General features: G+C 39.1%; 1 protein-coding gene across 1 annotated transcript in view; it reads right to left on the reverse strand.

The window, feature by feature from the left end:
- EML6 (EMAP like 6) overlaps nucleotides 1–21,850 on the reverse strand; it is a 274,904-nt gene that overhangs the window by 136,222 nt on the left and 116,832 nt on the right. Inside the window, exons 6-7 of the mRNA XM_059406072.1 lie at nucleotides 19,506–19,691; nucleotides 17,769–17,904 (exon numbers count right to left, since the gene is read on the reverse strand). Of these exons, the coding sequence (XP_059262055.1) occupies nucleotides 17,769–17,904; nucleotides 19,506–19,691 (322 nt within the window). The remainder of the gene's footprint in view (nucleotides 1–17,768; nucleotides 17,905–19,505; nucleotides 19,692–21,850) is intronic.

Raw genomic sequence — 21,850 nt, forward strand, 5'->3', positions numbered from 1 at the left:
AGGGAGCCTGCTTCCCTTCCTCTCTGCCTACTTGTTATCACTGTCTGTCAAATAAATAAATAAAATATTTTTTAAAAAAATATGCAGGCCTGAAACCCAACCAAAGACTCCTCTCAGTTGGTCTGGAGTAAGGATAGGCATAGGTATTTTTAGCTTTCCAGGGCTAAGAACCACTTGTTAAGAACCACCACCAAGCTGTTCCCATGCTACTGTGTCTTATCAGACTTATCAGTCACACGTTGTTGAAAATTAAGATTTCCAGTCGGCACCACCAGCTGATTCTGATGCAATTGGTTCTTTAGCCACAGGTTGGAAAACTCTGCCCTAGCAAACTGGAGAGTCCAAGTCCTGGTGAGCAGAATGCAAAAACAAAGTGCAACGCTGAGAAGTCAAGTCCAAGTCAAACAAGCCAGCTGCGTAAATGGGCAAGAATGATCCCCATGGATATTACCCAGCCCTGGGCCCAGATCCTTACATGTACGACAGGAATGCTCACAACGGCTCAGGAGGCCTTATGGACAGCACCAGGCCCTAAATGGGGACGGTAAATATCTATTGAATAAATGAGGACATTGCAGCGCTGACAGTATACATTAGTTGCCCAAAGTCCCACACTGAGCACGCAACAAAGAAAAAAATGAGGATTCAAACAGTCCAAGTCTGGAGCAAACACTCTTCCCCACAAACATAATGCCCTTCTCTGTGGACGTGCTCCCAGGACATGGTACCAAAAATTAAACAAGATAGGGTGATGGTTTTTTCCTATAAACCTAACCTTATTAAAGATGCCATACCGATGAACACCCTTGGTAAAGAGGTAAAAGGTAATTTAAAATAATAAAAAGCACTCACGAAAGAGTTCACTCAAATGGAAGAGGGGGCATAGGGAGAGGATGTGGAAATGCCAGCAGGGACCTCGGAGGCCCCTTGACCACCCCCCCTCAGGAGGCGGGTGACTAAGGCCACCGAGGGGGTCAGGAACAGGCCAGGGACTCCTGGCCCCCCAGCAGTTCTGGTATCCTAATGGTAGTGCTGAAGGCAGAGTTAGGGGACCTAAAGGAAACGAGAGGAAGGGAGTCTCTCCAGTTGAACACAGACGACTGGGTGACAAGCCTGTCCTTAAGATTTGCAGAGCTTAATACAAAAACAGAAATGTGGACTTGTGGCTAAAAAATGATTAAGAATTTCAAGGTGGACACAGAAAAGCACTAACCAATTGCAGGGCCCTCTGGGCAGGAGAAGAGCCAGGGACCACACAGATCTTGTGCCCTGGGAGTTGCTGTGCCTGGGGAAGCCCGCCCCACCCCCGGCTCCTCCCCTCCACCACTGCCCCAGTTAGGGATTAAATGGGATCCTGCACGCTGAGCACTTGGCAGAGTGAGCCCTGGGAGCTGCTGCAGGAGTCATGGGGCCTCGCCACAGGGTGGGTAGGGGCTAGTCCTAAATTAGCCTGCAGCTGGCCTGCCGCACAAAAGGCCCATGGCCCGCTGCTTGTGTCTACAAGGGCTCTCTGCCCGAGAATTCATAACAGAATTCATAATGAAAATTACTCTTTACCAAATCCTTGGTTACTTCAACATTCATTCTGCAGGATCCCAAATCCTGTGGTCACAGGGACTTTGAAGCATCCACAACTTAACAGAGGACCTCAGAAGACAGAAACACATGACCAAGTCCACACAGCAAAGAAACCCCCAGGCCAGTTTTTACCTAAGACATGCTCAGGAAGAGTGTTCCAAGGGGAACAACTATGAGAACGAACCAGATGGTCAACTTCTGCTTATCTGACACCACATTCCACTCTGAGTCTGAACAAACCACGCCACCCTTGTCCGTTGGCTACTTCACCGTCCCCACCTCCTGCTCACACTTGGTCCCTGGCAGCACCACCACCTTCTCAGCAGAACAACGATGGAGTAGGTGGCAGTGCCCCAGAGACAATGAAGGGCAGAAGGGGATGAGGGCAGAGGAAGATAAGCCAGCCAAAGAACAAGGAGAACAATGGAAGGTACTAGAAGGTACGTACTTTGCTTCTATTGTAAACAAGGGTGTTCTCCGATTTGAGAGTTTGTTGAGTGTTCTATACCAGATCTGCTCAGCCTTAGCGCTGTTAACACTGACTGCTGGATAGTTCTTCCTTGTAGGGGTGATCCCAGCAAGGTGACACTACAGAAAGCTCAGCAGTGTCCCTGGGCCCTCCTCAGGCCAGTCGCACTCCACAATTGTGACAATCGAAAACATCTCCAAACAACGTCAACTGTTCACCAGTGGACAAAATCTTCCATAATGGAGAACAACTTAACCCCAAGATCCTCAATGCACTCTGAGGAAGAAAAACGGCATTAAAAAGAATAAATAGTGGGGAAGAATAAGCTGGATTCCCACCTTCCAGAACAGGGTGACCTGTCTGAGGTGATGGCCATGATATGCGCCTCCCTAAACCTTTCTCTGACCTCCTACCACTGCTCTTTAGGGCTTCAGCTTAAACACAGCAGAATGACACAAAGAAAGGAACCAAGATGTGTGTGTTCCCTTCTGTGTCCTTGTCACTTGTGCTTCTCCCCAAGGCTCTGCGCTCCAGTCACATCTTTCTTCCCACATTCTTCATTCCTTCAGCAGCAGCTGTTTCCAAAGCACCTGCAGGTGCCAGGTGTGCTCTTTTAAGCCCTTGAGAGGCATCAGGGAACAAAGAGATTCCTGCTCTTATGGAAACAGACAACAGCTATGAGCATAATAAAAAGCAAAGCACACTGTTACAAGGTGAGAGAAGTAGATCTGGCAGAAGGGGGTAGGAAGGAGATGGGGAGTGCCTGGGGAGGTACAGGCAGAGTGGGTTTCAATTTTAAATCAGGCATCAGGACAGGTTTCCTTAAGCAAAGTCCTGAAGAGGAGGAGGGCAGTAGTCCTGCAGGTCCCTGGGGTGAGTGTTGGAGACGGAGCAGCCTGGGAGCACAGAGATCACAGGGGACAGTGGTAGCCAGAGCAGAGGGCAGCACAGGAGGAAGCCATGAAGGGAAAGAGTTGGTAGCCCATCCTGTGGCCTTCAATTCTTTATTTGGAGAAAAGAATAATATGATTTGGCTGATGTAAATTTTGAACAATCTCTCTAGCTGCTATTCTGAGAATAATGTTTGAAGCAGGGACAGAGGGTGGAAAACAACCACAGACATCTAGGTGAGAGACGGTGGTTTGGGCCAGCAGTGGGGCAGCACCGGTGGGGAAAGCCTAAGAAGGAACATCTTGCATTCTGGGTACTTCAGCCTCCTACTCTTGCTTAATGCTGAGGGAATGCTGCTTGACCGAACACACGGTATCTCTGGAATAGGAGTTTATATAGTACATTAGAACCACAATTCAACAAATACGTGATCAAAGTTAAAGTAAATACACAAAAAACTTCAATAAACTGCCAAAAACAGGCTTTTTAGAAGAGCTTATCCAGTCCAAGGCATGTATCTGATACTTAGTAGATGCTTATAAATGTTTATTGAATGAGTACATATATAATACATCTTATACTATGTGAATAATTACTATATTCCTTCAGACATAATCATTTACAGCCACTAACTCCAAGTATTTATTACCACTGATATAATTCATTTTGGTTGCCTTGCTATAAGAATTATTTCTGGCTTTTCTGTTACTGCTGTAAGTCACTTAGTCTTCATTATTTTATGCAGATCATAAATTTGTTTTAAAAATGATCCAACTCAAAATGTCTTAAGTTTGAAGTGAGATAGAAGTTAGAACCCAAATCCTACAACTATCTGGATGCCCATGACCTGACCTCATTGTATTCATCCATAGGGTGAGGGTTATATGCTGACATCCAATGTCTCTACCAGTACGCAAATTCCAGAAATTTTCACCGAAAAGTATGTTGGGGGTTCCACCATCCCATATATCTGAGAGTCCTTAGAAATACCATATGATCCAGTTCCTTGGGGTCAGCTGCACTGTGGAATTCAGAAAATTTTGGATTTTGGACTCATGTAAAACATCTAATGGGGTATGGAGCAGCACCTTGAAATCAAATACTTCTGCAGTGATGTGTAAGAATATTCATACACATGAAGATAAACAGTATCATGTAAGTTCAGGTCAAGTTTCACTGCCAAATTAGTTATTAAAAATATTTTGGGGGGAACAGACAATGAAGATGGACCTTTACCCTACACCATTTACAAAAAGTAACTCAAAATGGAGCAAAGACCTAAACAGAAAAGCTAAAACTGTAAAATATTTTAAGATAATATAGGGGGGAAAACTTCATGATACAGTATTTTTGGCAATAATTTTTTTGGATATGATACCAAAGGCACAGGTAACAAAAAAAATAAATAGGACTACATCAAAATTAAAAACTTCTGTGCATCATGGGACACAATCAACACAGCAAAAATGCAACTTAAGGAATGGGCAAAAATATTTGCAAACCACCTATCTGATAAGGGATTAATATTCAGAATATATAAAGAACCCTTAAGATGTGGCAACAAAAAAAGCAAATAACCTAATTTTAAAATAGGCAAAGGACTGGAATAGAAATTTCTCCAAAGAACAAACAATCTTAAAATTTGTATGGAACCAAAAGAGACCTTGAATTGCTAAGGAAATGTTGGAAAAAAAAAAAAAAAAAAACCAAAACTGGAAGCATCACATTGCCTGATTTCAAGCTTTACTACAAAGCAATGATCACCAAGGCAGCATGGTACTGGCACAAAAACAGACACATAGACCAGAGGAACAGGGTACAGAGCCCACATATGAACCCTCAACTCTATGGTCAAATAATCTTCGACAAAGCATGAAAAAATATACAGTGAAAAAGACAGTCTCTTCAATAAATGGTGCTGGGAAAATTGGACAGCTATGTATAGAAGAATGAAACTTGACCATTCTCTAACACCATACACAAAGATAAACTTGCAACTTCTTGCAAGACATGTCACCAAAGGCAAAGGAAACAAAAACAAAAATGAACTTTTGGGACTTCATCAAGATCAAAAGCTTCTGCACAGCATAGGAAACAGTCAACAAAGCAAAGAGGCAACCTACAGAATGGGAGAAGATTTTTACAAATGACACTACAAAGGGCTGATATCCAAGATCTATGAAGAACCCCTCAAACTCAACACACACAAAACAGATAATCATGTCAAAATATGGGCAAAAGACATGAACAGACACTGCTCCAATGAAGACACTGCTCCAATTAACAGACACATGAAAAAATGTTCATCATCATTAGCCATCAGGATATTCAAATCAAAACCACATTTCGATACCAACTTACACCAGTTAGAATGGCCAAAATCAACAAGACAGTAAACAGTAAGTGTTGGAGAGGACGTGGAGAAAGGGAAACCCTCTTACACTGTTGATGGGAATGCAAGTTGGTGCAGCTACTTTGGAAAACAGTGTGGAGATTCCTCAAAAAATTAAAAATAGAGCTTCCCTATGACCCTGCAATAGCACTACGGGGTATTTACCCCAAAGATAAAGATGTAGTGAAAAGAAGGGCTATCTGTACCCCAATGTTCATAGTAGCAATGGCCACAGTCACCAAACTGTGGAAAGAACCAACATGCCCTTCAACAGACAAATGGATAAAGAAGATATGGTCCATATATACAATGGAATATTATGCCTCCATCAGAAAGGATGAATACCAGACTTTTGTGTCAACATGGACAGAACTGGAAGAGATTATGCTGAGCAAAATAAGTCAAGCAGAGAGAGAGTCAATTATCATGTGTTTTCACTTGCTTGTGGAGCATAAGTAGTAACACAGAGGACGTGGGGAAGTGGAGAGGAGAAGTGAGTTGGGGGAAATCAGAGGGGGAGACAAACCATGAGAGACTGTGGACTCTGAGAAACAAACTGAGGGTTTTGGAGGGGAGGGGAGCGGGGGAATTGGGTGAGCCTGGTGGTATTAAGGAGGGCACATATTGCATGGAGAACTGGTGGTGTGGTGCATAAACAATGATATTTAGAAAACACCAAAAAAAAAAAAAATTAAGTTTTAAAAACTAAAAAGAAAAAAAAAGACATTTCTCCAAAGATACACAAATGGTCAATGGACTTATGAAAAATTCTCAGCATTAGTAATCATTAGGGAGATGCAAATCAAAACCATAATGACATACCACTTCACACCTATTAGAATGGTTGCTGTTAAAAAAAAAAAAAAAGAAAGACTTGGCAAGGATGTGGAGAAATTGGAACCCTATGCAATGCTGATAGAAATATAAAATAGGGCAGCTGCTATAGAAAACAGTATGGCAGTTTCTCAAGAAAATTAAAAATAGAAGTACCATATGATCCAATAACTCCAGTTCTAGATATATATCCAAAGCAATTCAATGCAGGGTCTCAAAGAGATATGTGTACACCTGTGTTCACTGTAGCATTATTCACAATAGCCAAAAGGTGTAAGCAACCCAAGTATCCATCAAAGATGAATGGATAAACAAAAATGTGATATATAATGGAATATTATTCAGCCTTAAGAAGGAAGTAAATTCTGACACATGCTGCTACGTGGATGAATCCTGAAGACATTATGCTAAGGGAAATAAACCAGTCATAAAAGAGCACATCCTGCTTATATGAGGTAACTAAAATAGACAAATTCATAGAAATGGAAAGTAGAGTGGTAGCTGTCAGGGGCTGGAAGAAGAGAAGAAGGAAAGTTACTGTTTAATGGGTATGAAGTTTCAGTTTGGGAAGATGAAAATGTTTTGAAGATGATGATCCTGATAAGTGTACAATAATGTATATGGATTTAACTGATGCTACTGATCCACTTAGAAATGGTTAAAATGGAGGACTTCTGGGGAAGATGGCAGAATAGGAAGATCCTAAGCTCACTTTGACCCACAGATAAAACTAGGTAATACCCACATTAGTGCAAGTAACCCAGAAAAGGACCCAAAAACTGGCAGACAAACTCTCCACAGCTAAAGATAGATTAGTGGCCACATCGACGAGGATAGGAAGGGTAGAGATGCAATTGGAAACTAAATGGACCCACAGGACTATCCATGGGAGGGAGAGATGTTGTAGTTGCAGAGAAGAGAAAAACAGACTCTCATGCCAGGGAGCCCACTCAAGGAAGATGAATCCCATAACACTTGACTTTGGAAAGCAGAGGTGCTGAATTTTCTGAGAAGAAACTGAGTTCTCACCCTTAAGGAGCACAACAAACAGCTCTGTGGAGATATGGCAATAAAGGGAGCACACAACACACATGGGAGATGCCCCTGAAGCACCGTTCTGGTGAACTGGAGCTATTGCACTACATGTAGGGCACTACAGGACCTCTTCTTTATAAGGCCACTACTTTCAGGAACAGGAGACATAGCTGACTTTTCTAACACTGAGCTACAGATACAGAGAGTTAGACAGAATGGGGAGATGGAGGAATGTGTCCCAAATGAAGGAACAGGACAAAATCAAAGCAAAAGAGCTAAATGAAATGGAGACAAGTAATATGCTTGATAGAGAATTTAAAGTACACGTCACAAAGATACTCACTGGACTTGAGAAAAGAATGGAGGACCTCATTGAGACCCTTAAAGAGATAAAAACAAAAAAATAACCAATCAGAGATGAAGAACTCAATAACAGAAATTAAAAATACGTAAGAGAGAAAAAGGAGTAGACTAGAGGAAGCAGAAGAACGATTAGTGACTTGGAGGACAGAGTAATGGAAAGCAATCAAGCTGAATGGGAAAGAGAAGAAAATAATGGTAAAAAATAAAAGTGGAGTTAGGGTACTCCATCAAGTATAATAACAACATTTTGCATTAAAGGGATCCTGAAAGGAGAGAGAAAAGGGGACAGAAAATTTATTTTAGGAAATAATAGATGAAAATGTCCTGAATTTAGAGAAGGAAACAGATATCCAGATCTTGGAGGCATATAGAACCCCAATAAAATCAACCCAAGGAAGTCCACACCAAGACACCTTGTAATTAAAGTGGTGAAAAGTAGTGATAAAGAGAGATTTTAAAAGTTAACAAAAGAAAAGAAAACCATTACAAACAATGGAACCCCCGTAAGATTATAAGGTAATCTTTCAACAGAAACTTTGCAGGCCAGAAGAATGGCATGATATATTCAAAGTGCTGTAGGAAAACGATCTACAGCCAAGAATATTCTATCCAGCAAATCTATTTTTCAGAATAGGAAAGATCAAGAGTTTCCCAGACAAAAAAAACTTAAGGGAATTCATGACCATTAAACCAGACCTATAAAAAAATGTTAAAGGAAACTCTGTGAGGGGAAAGGAAAGACCATAAGTTAGAGTCAGAAAAGGAGGAAACAAAAAATAACTGTATCTACAACAATCAGTCAAGGGATTCACAAAGTAAAAGGATGCAAAGTATAAAACCATATACTTAAAACTTGGGGGGAGGAGAGAAGTAAAGAATGGGTTTCAAATTTAGGTGACCATCAACTTAATATAGGTTGCTCTATGCATAAGATTTTATATAAAACTTAATGGAAACCACAAATAAAAAACCAGTAATAGATATGCAAAATATAAAGAAAAGAATCCAAGTAGATCACTAAAGAAAGCCAACAAACTGTGAGAGAAGAGAGCAAGTAAAAGGAACAGAGAATTATAAAAACCCACTATAAAACAAGTAACATACCTATCAATAATTGCTTTGAATTTAAATGGACTAAACAGTGAAATCAAAAGACACAGGGTCATAGGGGAAAAGAGGGGAAAAAAATAGAACAAGACAAAACCAAAGAGGGAGACAAACCATAAGAGACTTTTAACCATAGGAAACAAAAGTGAGAGTTGAGGAGAGGAAGTGGTGGAGGGATGGGGTAGCTGGGTGATAGACAATAGGAAGGATGTGATGTAATGAGCACTGGGTATTATAGAAGACTGATGAATCACAGGCCTGAACTTCTGAAACCAGTAATAATGTTAATTAATTGATTTTAAATTTAAAAATGTAAATAAAAAACAAAAACAACAGGATATGTCTATATACTGCCTACAAGAGACTTGTTTCAAACCTAAAGACACATGCAGATTGAAAGTGAAGGGATGGAAAAGCCTCTATCATGCAAATGGGAGTGAAAAGAAAGCTGTAGCAAAACTTAACATTGGATAAAACAGACTTTAAAACAAAGACTATAACAAAAGACAGAGAAGGACACTAATTAGTCATTAAGGAAACAATCCAACAAGAAGCTGCCATAACAATTGTAAATATTTCTGCACCCAACAAGGCAGCACCCAAATACATAAAGCAGATAATAATAAATATCAAGGAAGTATCAATAGTAATGCAGTAACAGTAGTGGACTTTAACAGCCCACTCACATCAGTGGAGAGACCATCCAAACAGAAAATCAACAAGGAAACAATGGCTTTGAATGACACATTGGACTAGATGGATCTAACAGTTAATACTCAAAACATTCCATCCTAAAACAGTAGAATACATATTCTTTTCAAGTGCACATGGAACATTCTCAGAATAGATCACTTATTAGGCCACAAAGCAAGTCTCAACAAATTCAAAAAGATTAAATTCATGCCATGCATCTTTTCTGACCACAACTCTATGAAACTAGAAATTACCTACAAGAAAAAAATCTAGAAAGAATAAATATATGGAGGTTAAATAACATGCTACTAAACAATGAACGGGTCAACTAAAAAAATCAAAACATACATGGAGATAAATGAAAATAAAAACATAACAACACAAAATCTTTGGGACGCAGCAAAAGCTGTCTAAGAGAGAAGTTTATAGCAATACAGGACTACCTCAAAAAGCAAGAAAAATCTCAAATAAACAACCTAATCTTACATCTAAAGGACCTAGAAAAAGAAAAACAAAACCCGAAACCAGTAGAAGGAAGGAAATAATAAAGACTAAAGCAGAAATAAATGAAATAAACTAAAAATATAATAGAACAAATCAAAGAAACTAGGAGCTGATTCCTTGAAAAGAGCAACAAAATTGATAAACTTTTAGGCAGCTTCCCTCCCCCACAAAAAAAAAAAAGAACAGAAATAACAAATGCATCACAGAAACAGAAAAAACCTATAAGTTTATGAAAAATTATATGTCAAAATTAGACACATTGGACAACCTAGAAGAATGGATAAGTTCCTAGAAACATATAACTTCCCTAAACTGAATCAGGAAGAAATAGAAAATTTAAACAGGTCAATTATCAGCAAGGAAATTAAATCAGTAATAAAAAAAAAAAATACTACCGACAAGGAAAAGTCCAGGACCAGATGGCTTCATAGGTGAATTCTACCAAACATATAAAGAAGAGTTAGTACCTATTCTTCTCAAACCATTCCAAAAAGTTGAAAAAAATTCTTTCTATAAGCTAACATTACCTTAACACCAAAACCAGATCAAGACACCATACACACACACACACACACACACAAAACAAAAACAAAAAACTAGAGGCCAATAGCCTTGATGAACATAGATCCAAAAATCCTCAATAAAATATTAGCAAATCAAATCCAACAATATTTTTTTTTTAAATCTTTCACTATGATCAAGTGGGATTTATTCCTGGGATGCAAGGGTGGTTCCATACTTGTAAATCAATCAATGTGATACATCACATCAACGAGAGAAAAGATAAAAACCATATGATCATTTCAATAGATGCAAAAAAAAGCATTTGACAAAGTACAACATCCATTCATGGTAAAGACCCTCAACAAATAGGTCTAGAGGGAACACACCTCAACATAATAAAAGCCATCTATGAAAGACTTAAAGCTAAGATCATACTCGGTAGTGAAAAAATGAGCGCCGGGAACTCAAAGACTGGGAACAAGAATGTTCAGTCTCACCACTTTTATTCTACATAGTACTGCAAGTCCTAGCAACAGCAACCAGATACCTAAAAGAAATAAAAGACATCCAAACTGGTAAGGAAGAATAAAAACTTTCACTAATGGCAGATGACATGATACTAAAGAGATAAAACCCTAAAGAGTCCACCAAAAAACTATCAGAGCAGATAAATGAATTCAGTAAGCTCACAGAATACAAAACCAATATACAGAAATCCATCACACTTCTGTACACTATTGATGAAGCAGTGAAACTAAGAAACTAAGAAACTAAGAAAACAATCCCATTTACAATTGCACCATAAGTAATAAAATACCTAGGACTAGACTTAAGGTGAATAAACTGTACTCTGAAAACTATGAAACACTGATGAAAGAAATTGAAAACAATACAAATGGGAAAATAGTTCATGATCATGGGTTGGAAGAACAAATAGTTAAAATGTCCATACTACCCAACGCAACCTAAAGATGTAAGGTTAAACCCTATGAAAAATATAATAGCATTTTTCACAGATTTAGGACAAAAAATACTAAAATTTATATGGAACCACAAAAGACCCTGAATAGCCAAAGCAACCCTGAAAAAGAAGAACAAAATAGGAGGTATGAAAATCCTATATTTCAAGTTATACTACAAAGCTGTAGTCATCAAATAGTATGGTAATGACACAAAAATGGGCACATAGATCAAAACGACAGACTAGAGAACACAGAAATAAACCCATGATTATATGCTCAATTAATCTTTAACAAAGGAGACCAGAATATGCAATGGGAAAAAGACAGTCTCTTCAATAAATGCTGGTGGGAAAACTGGACAGCTAGCTACCTGTAGAAGAATGACACTGGACAACTTTCTTATATCATACAAAAAAAAAAAAAAAACCTAAAAATGGATTAAGGACCTAATTGTGAGATCTAAAACCCTAAAAATCCTGGAAGAGAGAGCATAGGCAGTAATTTCTCTAACATTGGCCATAGCAACATTTTTCTAGATATGTCTTTTAAGGGAAGGGAAACAAAAACAAAATTCAACTACTGGGACTTCATCAAAATAAAGCACTTCTGCATGGCAAAGGAAACAACCAACAAAACTAAAAGATAAACTACTGAATGGGAGAAGATATTTGCAAATGACATAGCTGATAAAGGGTTAGTCTCCAAAATTTAAAAAAAAAAACTTACACAACTCAACCCCCAAAACTCAGATAATCCAATTAAAAAATTGGCAGAAGACATGAACAGACATTTCTCCAAAGACATACAGATGGCCAACAGACAAATGAAATGATGCTCAACATCACTCATCATGAGGGGACTGCAAATCAAAACCACAGTGAGATATCACCTTACACCTGTCAGAATGGCTAAAACCAAAAACACAAAAAACAACAAATGTTGGGAAGGATGTGGAGAAAAAGGAACCTTCGTGTGCTGTTGGTGAGAATGCAGACTGCGGCAATCATTGTAGAAACAGTACAGAGGTTCCTCAAACAATTAAAAATAGAGCTATTATACGTTCCAGTAATTCCACTACTGGGTATTTGCCCAAAGAAAATGAAAACACTTTTTCAAAAAGATATATGGACCTCTATGTTTATTGCATTATTTACAATAGCTAAATTATGGAAGCAGCCCTAAGGTCCAATGATAGATGAATGGATAAAGAAGTGGTATACATATAATATGGAATATTACTCAGCCATAAAAAGGAATGAAGTCTTGCCATTTGCAACAAAAATGAATCTAGAGAATACAATGCTAAATGAAGTCAGTCAGAGAAAGAAAAATACAGTATGATTTCACAAACAGGGAATTCAAGAAACAAAACAAAGAAAAAATAATACAAAACAAAAACAAGACTTAACTACAGAGAACCGATGGTTACCAGAGGGGAGGTTGGTGGGGGCATGGATGAAGTAGGGGAAGGAGACTAAGTACACTTATAACTATGAACACTGAGTAATGTCCAGAGTTGTTGAATCACGATATTATACACCTGAAACGAATGTAACACTGTATGTGAACTATAATGGAAAATTTTTTAAATGGTTAAAATGTTTATCCCAATTTTTAAAAAGCCCTCAAAAAAAAATATTTTGGAATTCCTGGTGTTTTGGCTTTTAGAACTGTAGATAAGGGATCCTGGAAAAATTCAGTTGTTGGTTTATATCATCATGTCTTCTTGGTGAAAATTTGTTTGCAGACTCACCAATCAGCAAAAATTCACTGAAACTCACAAAAATGTAAAAAGACATTGTTGTAAATGAAACACTACTACTCCTGATTGAGGAATGATCCTCCTGGCTTATGAAGGCCATTTTGTTTGACTAAGAATTGGGCAGGGACCAGAAAGCCCCAACCACCAGCTCTGGCCCTACAGATTCAAGTTGATGTAAGCACGACCCATCTCCAAAGCTGGTTCAGTTCTCCATCCAGTGTCACTGTTTTTACTGGAAGTCAAAGGTCTACATTACCTCAAGCTCAACTAGAAAGATGTGAAAGAACCGATTAATACTATCCCTAATAAATTGCTTTTTTTCCTGAGCTTAGCATTTATCTTAATGTAAACTGCTTCATCTCTCTTGATGTTTAGCAATTAATAGTTATTAGAAGATGCAAACATATGCAAATCTTAGGAGTGTTTACAAACAACCTGGAAATTGCCATTTGGAAGCCTACAGGAGAGGTAACAGCCGTCTTCACAGGTAGCAGACTAAGTAGGTATGCTTTATAAATGGCCCAAATGTTAATGAATAGGAATTTCTGAATTTTAACTTTTATGTTTAAGAAACATAAAATGTCACTACTAGGTCATGGAAATTGGGACATGGCCATGGTTAATTGTCTTGGTAAATTTGTTTGGAAAGCGGTTTGGCTGTTTGTGTAAAATGAGAAATCACTATATTTTCATGGAAGTGAATTCAAAAGTAATTGCTACTCAAAAAGTAAAAATGTGGAAGGAGACTCATGTACATCAAAAAATTCGTACGAGGAGGCACTTGGGTGGCTCAGTCGGTTAAGCGCAGGCCTTCGTCTCAGGTCATGATCCCAGGGTCCTGGGATCGAGCCCCATATCGGGCTCCCAGCTCTGCAGGAAGCCTGCTTCTCCCTCTCCCACTCCCTCTGCTTGTGTTCCCTCTCACTGTGTCTTTCTCTGTCAAATAAATAAATAAATCTTTAAAAAAAGAAAAAAAAAAGAAATTCTTACAAGAGTAAAGCCATCCATCCATGTTGCTTCACGGTCAGATGGAGAACACAAACATTCTAACATTGCTTTGCTTGAATGTGCTCCTTTCAAGTATATTTTGTTTCCATTTTTGAGGAGGAGAAAGCCAAGGCTTCTTTTAGGGAGGATGGAGTGGGACAAAGTACATGCACACGTCCTCTGCCCACTCTGCCTTCTTCCTCCTGTTTCATCCTTTCCCCCGTTCCTTCACTTTTTTCCCCACATTCTAAGCAAATGCTTAGAGGACCAATGGCAAGGTGTTGGCTAGTGAAGTGGAATCTGGATCAGAGAGCGGTTGACATTCGAATTACCTTTCACAGTAAAAAATGTTTACATTAATGTAATGTAATTAATGTAATGTAAAACTGTTTACATTACAACTACTTTTAATCCTCTCCTCATACCCTACATATCTTAATCCCTATCCTCCTGCTGGGTCTCCTACCTCAGGCTGGCCTCTCTCCTACCTCTGTGTATTCTAGAGGACGCCCCCACAGAGGTGTAACAGCCCACCTCCGTGAACACCATGGACAGGGCCACTTTGAAACCCTCCTCCCGTTCTGAGCTCTGCAAAGGTGCTTCTGAACTCAACTGCCCCCTTTCCTGCCTCAGCGTGAGGATGCACCAAAGCTGGGGGGGGAAGGTGAAAGAGCCTCTTGAAGGTTTCCCCTGCATGGCCCTCACCACACAGCCTGGAGAACTTCAGCTGGATCTGGGGTTGTTACCAACACTTCAACCAGGCTTTTGTTCTTCTGACGCTATACATTCACCCTGTTTTTCCACTGAGAGCTGGAATGAATGCCAACATTTCTCTGGAAGTTTGATGGTACAGAGTGGACTTCTGTTACAATGTCGTCAAGAGCGTGACAGGCAAAGGCACCACTGATGAGGGTGGAGGGAGGGTACAACACGGATAAAATTTTTTATTTCACTGGTATTTTAATGAGTAAAAAATATATATATAAACAACATAGTAAAGCCATGAGTTCACAGACATTATTACTTACAGTGAGGAAGAGTACAATAAAAAGGAGAGAGATGTATTAAAAGTAATTTAAAGTAAAAGACTAAGAAAATAAGAATATTAGTGAGCAGGCACTGTAAAAATAAAAAAGATGGCAAGAATATGGCTACCATTGAAGAAAGGGCACAAATTCTCAATGCTCCCTTGGTCTCAAACTGCAGCGTGGTCTTTATGATCCTTTAAAAAGCATAGTCCAGGGGCACTTGGGTGGCTCAGTGAGTTAAACCTCTGCCTTCCGCTCAGGTCATGATCCCAGGGTCCTGGGATCAAGCCCCGCATCAGGCTCCTTGCTCAGCGGGGAGGCTGCTTCTCTCTCTCCCTCTGCCTTACTTGTGATCTCTATCTCTCTATCAATAAACAAATAAAATCTTAAAAAGAAAAAAAAAGCATAGTCCATTATTCCCACAGCAACGGGGGCCCTTATCTCACTGGTCATCCATCTACAAGTGCACGCCACCTCTCCCCTGATGAACTTTAAGCCCAGGCACTACTTGCCACACCTGTGAGGTGCAGGCATGCTTCTGGTCTACCACGCGCTACCTGTGTCTGCTTTGACCTTGGCAAGGGCAAGTATATAGGAAGTATTTGAACTGACACAAAATGTAGGGTGTCCCTGACCTTCTTCCTCTGACTCTAGGGGACAGGAGTTGGGCATGCATTCAGTACAACCCTGCCCCCCTGTTACCTGGAGCTCTTTCTGCATTGGCTCCTGAACTCTCCTTTGAGAGCCCAAAGTTAGGAACTGAACATCAGATAGAAAAGTAGAGCAGGGTAAATACGGTTTCTGCTATGATACCCACTCTAAAATTCATACCTTATCTATGGGATACATTTTTGGATGAGCTGGAGAAAGTGACCGCCAGGAAGCAATCATCATTGCTGGTTGATGCTCCCCAGCATCCAGTCAGTTTATGGTCAATAATCCCACCTGGTAAGTTTACTCATCCATTATCTAGTATATGATGTGCTCACAGTTCACCTTGAAATATACACCAGAAAGTTCCATGACTCAAGGTCAAACATTTTTGGCTGCTTTACTAACATGTTTTACCTTGCTCTTCTGGATGCTTACTTGCTTATATGTCTGTCTGAAATATTTTTCTGGGTAAAGTTATACAGGCTCATCTCTGTGGCAAAGAACTTAAGGGCCTCCACTGTCTCCTTGTCGATGATCTGAAGCAGACCTTAAATTTTACAACTTGCAATGTTGACCCTTGTGCCTGGTATTCAGAAATGCATCTAAGCCAAGATTCTGAGCTTCCATAAGAAAACAACAATCCAATCTCCAAACTGGCTGACTTTTGGTATTTAATAGATATTTAAGGAAGCAGGTCTCAGGTACATCAGGAATGATGATATCCAGCTCACTTCTCTATTGCTCAATTTTTAAGAAAGGTTTGGTTGACAACAACATTCTCTAGGGAGGATGGCCTGGAGACCAGGAGTGCTCTTCTCTCAGCCCACTACAGTCTACATCAGGCCAGCAGAGAGCTCTGCACTGCCAGACAATCTGGCCTTTGGAAGAACCTCTGCGGCTGCATGGCCACAAGCCCACAACAAGGGGCTTCATGAAAGAGAACCTGATGAGTACAGCTCGCTCTGTGCCCTCTGAGGACTTCCCATCCGATGTCAGAGCCCTGTCTAGCAAGATTCTTAGCATTGGGAGTCATTCGCCTTCACCTGAGCCTGAGTAAGCTTTCACCTTGTGGACGGCATGACTCACAGGACTGAGCACCGCTCCCTCAGCACTGGCTGAAGGAGCCAAGAGCAGGGTCTGGGGTCCGCCTATGGCAAATGAACAGAACCCCCTCCATGTGCTTAGTGTATGAATACTGTGACTTCAGTAGTGTATGAAGTCTGTGACTTCATCTTATCTTTTCTGTTTACAGCTCCACTTTAAACTCTCTCAAGCCCAAATTCTTTCTTTGAAAATAACATTATAAGTCTATTGTAAGAATTTTGAAAGATGTATATAAACTGTTTTGTACTCCCCAGTACACATACTCAGCATATTATAATACTAGCTAACATTTATTGAGTGCTGACTGTACCATAACTTATCCTAAGCACTCTAAGTAGATTTAATCCTCACACAACTATGAGGTTGTTATTAGTATCATCCCCATTTTTTAGATGAGCAAATGGAGGCTCACGGGTTTTTAAAATACTGATTCAAATCTATTATAGGCAAAACTTGGATTTGAACCCAAGTCCCCAACTCTGATACCACTACTAGGAGTTACTACTTTAAAGCTATTTTTTTGGTCTTGTTCTTCTTGTCAATTATTTGCTTATTTTTGGAGGCTGGGAACAGTCTCATTTAAGGTCCCCTACTAGTCCAGAATTTCCCAGTTTTATAATACAAAAGCCCATTTCCCAAGATAGCACTCAGTGGTTTTCTTATTATGTTCTTATCTTTGTATCAGGACCATTGCTAGTACCTACAGATACCTTCATGCATATGAGGAAGAAGAGGTACCCATTTATTTGGATACTTTTGATCTTCTTTCAATGTATTTATGTAAACTGTCTTAAATCCTTTCTAGAATAAGATGGGGTACAGAGAAACAAATATAAATTCAGAACCTCACATTGTGTTTAACACCTTTAGAGTTATGAGTATTAATATATATATATATTACCTTTATATCCTTGTTCTGTCTCCCTGAGATCAATTTTGGTTATTGGCTTGAAATCAGTATCCCATAATCGAATACACCCATCTCGTCCACCAGTGGCAAAGCCTTCTTCACAAGCATACATGCTAAAGATTCCAGCCTGTTGAGTAAGGCAGAGAATACTCAATACTGCAATGATTCTAAATAGTCATTATAGTTGGATCTTGATTTAAAAAAAAAACAAAAAAACTTAAAATACCTTGTTCTCTATTGAAATCCTGACAATAGACCAAGTAGCCACTTATGAAATCCTTCATTTTGGTTAGATCAAAAATTAATCACAATTACCACCAAAGCAAACCAGTTCAAATGCTCCTTTACCATTACTAAATTGATAGCAATTTGAAAAAAAAAAAAAAAAAGAAAATCATTCACTAATTCCTTGGTTAAAGTCGATATGAAGATCAAGCTCCTTTATGTGACTACTAATTCTTATAAAGAAAAGGCAACAATGGAGGTGCTTCATATAAATTGCCACTCAAAATAACGAAGCAAAGAACATGAGCACTTTCACTGGTAAGCAGGTGCCTGAAATGCATCTCAGTGAGCTCAAGTAGGCAACACCTGAGCCTAAATGAAGACAAATAACATTTGTGTTAGTTTGTTAAGGATTATGTAAAGATGCTTTTTTTCACATGAGAAATAGCTTCATGACTTACAGATGCTTCTCCACAAGGAAATATTTTGCCTGGTCTCTTGAAAAGTGCTACAGGAATATACTATCAACAGAAGATCCAGTGTGAAGAGAAATTAGGTTACTAAGGCAGCTGCTTTTATGCACAAGGACAACTACAAACCTCTGAATTGTTTTAAAAACTGTTTCATAATTAGTAAAGCCAAGAAAGTTGGTTCGACATACAAGACAATGAAAGACCTAAAATTTCCTAGCTCTTTTGCTAAGATGTGCTTCAACTTTTCTTTGTATTAAGAGTAATAGGTGACTAGTGTGGAGGCAATTAGTAACAGGTCTGGTAAGTTTCCAAAAAATTTTTTACCCTGTTTCCATTTACTACAATAAGCTTCAGCTTTCACACTTCCCATTCTTCTGGGCATTTCCATTTTATCATCTATAGATACGGCAATGTAACCATTATCACGTGTCAAGAGAGAACGGAACGGTCAGAAGTAAAGTCTGCCCTTGTTCTTACAAAGCAGACCCTTATAAGAGAGAAGTTTATCAATGGTTTCTGTTTGCATTTTAATTTGTGATTCAGATATGGCAGTGATGCTTACTCATTCAGAGCGAGGAAATATCTACCCTTACTAACCAGTGTAAAAACAATACTTATCTACACTCTTGCTATTCAACACACGGGCCCCAGGCCAGCAGCAATGGCATCATCCCAGACTTACTGAGTCAGAATCTGCATTTTAACAAGATCCCCAGGAGATTCATGGCTACCTTAAAGTTTGAGAAGTATTGATCTAGAAGATGAAAAGGATCATAAAATAATTTTATTCTTCTAGATGTTGGTGAATAATAACACTAATGAACCAATAATTGAGGTGAAGGCTAAATTATTAAGCTTTTGAAATATTTCTTTTAGGTGAACAAAAATAATTTGAGAATTCTTTTGTGAATGTGTAGAGAGGGTTCAGCAGGGTCCACTGATTCTAAAACAACAGAAAAAAAACCCCACATATTTATGATGTCAACTTTTTAAATAAATAATCACCCATTTTCCACATGGACATACTCACACTATGTGCGCCTTGAATGGTGCGGACTAAATTGAGCCCTTTCCAGACGTAGATGTCTCCATTTAAAGCACCAGAATAGGTGATGTCTTCTTTGGCACATGCAAGGCAAAGGATGGTCTGAAGATCCCCCGTTTTGCCAAATATCCCTCTTTTTGCAGTCAGGGCATTTCCACAGAGTGTCCAAAACTGCAAAGTCATAAAATGAACAGATCCCAAAGTAATGTCTTCATTTTGATGCATTACATTATTGGTATCTGCTTCTATTTCAGTACATTTTTTTGGCTAAATCTTTTATTGCCCCCTGCCCTTGAATTTTTAACTTAAATGCAATTAATTAACATAATGTATTATTTGTTTCATGGGTACAGGTCTGTGATTCATTGTCTTACACAACACCCAATGGTCACCACGACATATACCCTCCCCAAAGTCCATCACCCAGCCACCCCATTCCCTCACACCCCATCCCTCCAGCAACCTTCCATTTTTTTCCTAAGAGAGAGTCTCTTATAGTCTGTCTCCCTCTCTGGTTTCCTCTTTTTTCATTTTTCCCTCTCTTCCCCTATGATCCTCTGCATTGTTTCTTAAATTCCACATATCAGCGAAATCATATGATAATTGTCTTTCTCGGATTGACTTATTTCCCTTAGCATAATACCCTCTACTTCCACCCATGTCATTGCAAATGGCAAGATTTTATTTTTGATGGCTGCATAGTATCCCACTGTGTATATGTGGTGTGTATGTGTATATATATACATACATGCATACACTCACATATTCTTTATCTATTCATCTGCTGATGGACATCTAGGTTCTTTCCATAGGTCAGATGTTGTGCATTGCTGCTATAAACACTCAGGTGCACATGCCCCTTCAGATCACTAGATCTCTGGGGTAAATACCCAGTAATGCAATTGCTGGGTCACAGGGTAGCTCTATTCTCAACTTTTTGAGGAACCTCCATTTGCATCATTTGCTATAGCCAAACTAGGCACATATAATTTACCTTGTTCTACTGCAACCAACAGAACTGTAAAAACCTTTCAGCCAACTGATAGCACCATAAGAAAAACTTTAAAGGTATTTTTTTAACTTTCAACAGTTCTAAAATTCCCAAACTTTACTAAATGCTTAATGATGATTAAATACAAAAGGCCAATGTTCTCAGAATTAGAATAAAGTGGACAAATCATCAGGTTTTTAATTTTTAGGCAAATTACAGAAGCAGTCTAGGTTCACTGTAGAGAAGTTTAGAAATACAGAAAAGTATAAAGAGGAAAACTGAAATATCTACAACATCCTGCTAATGTGTTGAGATATCTTCCAGACATTTTTTTCCAGACATTTGGAAATAATGTCTTTTTAACTAAAATTTGTGATAAATCTTCACTGTAGAAATGTTACTCAAAAACTTTTCTATGAGTTATCTTTTCATATAGCCAAATAACTGATTAAGCTTTTTAGTTTTCGTTGTATAATCTATCATGTGCGAGAATCGTTATGCATAAAGCTTGAGCTACTGTATAGAACGTAATAGCAAGACTTTCATGGTTATACAGAAATTAAGTATTTTGCTTTGACATGGTTTTTTAAATGTATGAACTGGTATGACTTTCCTGCTGTGTATATAGCCCCTCAGTTAATAAAGGTTCTTTACGTTTATTTGATCTTCCTAATATCCCCTGACAACAGGCTAAAGCAGCTATTCCTATCATTCCCATTTGGAAGTGAGGGCAAAGGGGCTGACATGGTTTGCTCAAGGTAAGGGTTCAAAGTGGGTCTTGCACGAGAAAATATTGAAATCTTGATTTTGCCTCGAGAACTTTAAGTCTAATGAAGATACTTAGAGTGCAAGAGACAGTTTCAAGGTAGCATCTTCAGAACACATACAAGTGGCAAGAAAATTCAAAAATAGAGAACCACGTTGAATCACTTGGAATGAGCAAGGCTAGGATCTGGATCAGTGGTGAGGAAGAAGTTACACCAGGGATGAGGACAGCAGGATTAGGCAAATTAAAGCGACAAAAAATTTTAAAAAGTGTGAGGAAAAATCAATGACAAGCCAAATATTTTGTGCCTATGGGAGAGGAAAAATGGTGGCCCTCTCAGAGTATTTAAGTATTGAGGGAAGCAGTTCTGGGATGGTTCTACCACCGGGGAGGTCTGGGACTCTGGTGCGACTCTAGGACTCTGGAGGAGGGCCCCTTAGGGAGGATGAGAGGCGGGTGTGCAACCCTGTGAGACAATACAGGATTCTTCTCTCACTAAGGAGGCAAGTAACAACTCTGGTGATTGGTTTCTTTGGGCACATACTACTTTTATGAAAAGTACACATGGAAAGA

The sequence above is a fragment of the Mustela nigripes genome, chromosome 7 (genome assembly GCF_022355385.1).
Source record: "Mustela nigripes isolate SB6536 chromosome 7, MUSNIG.SB6536, whole genome shotgun sequence".
Lineage (NCBI taxonomy): Eukaryota > Metazoa > Chordata > Mammalia > Carnivora > Mustelidae > Mustela > Mustela nigripes.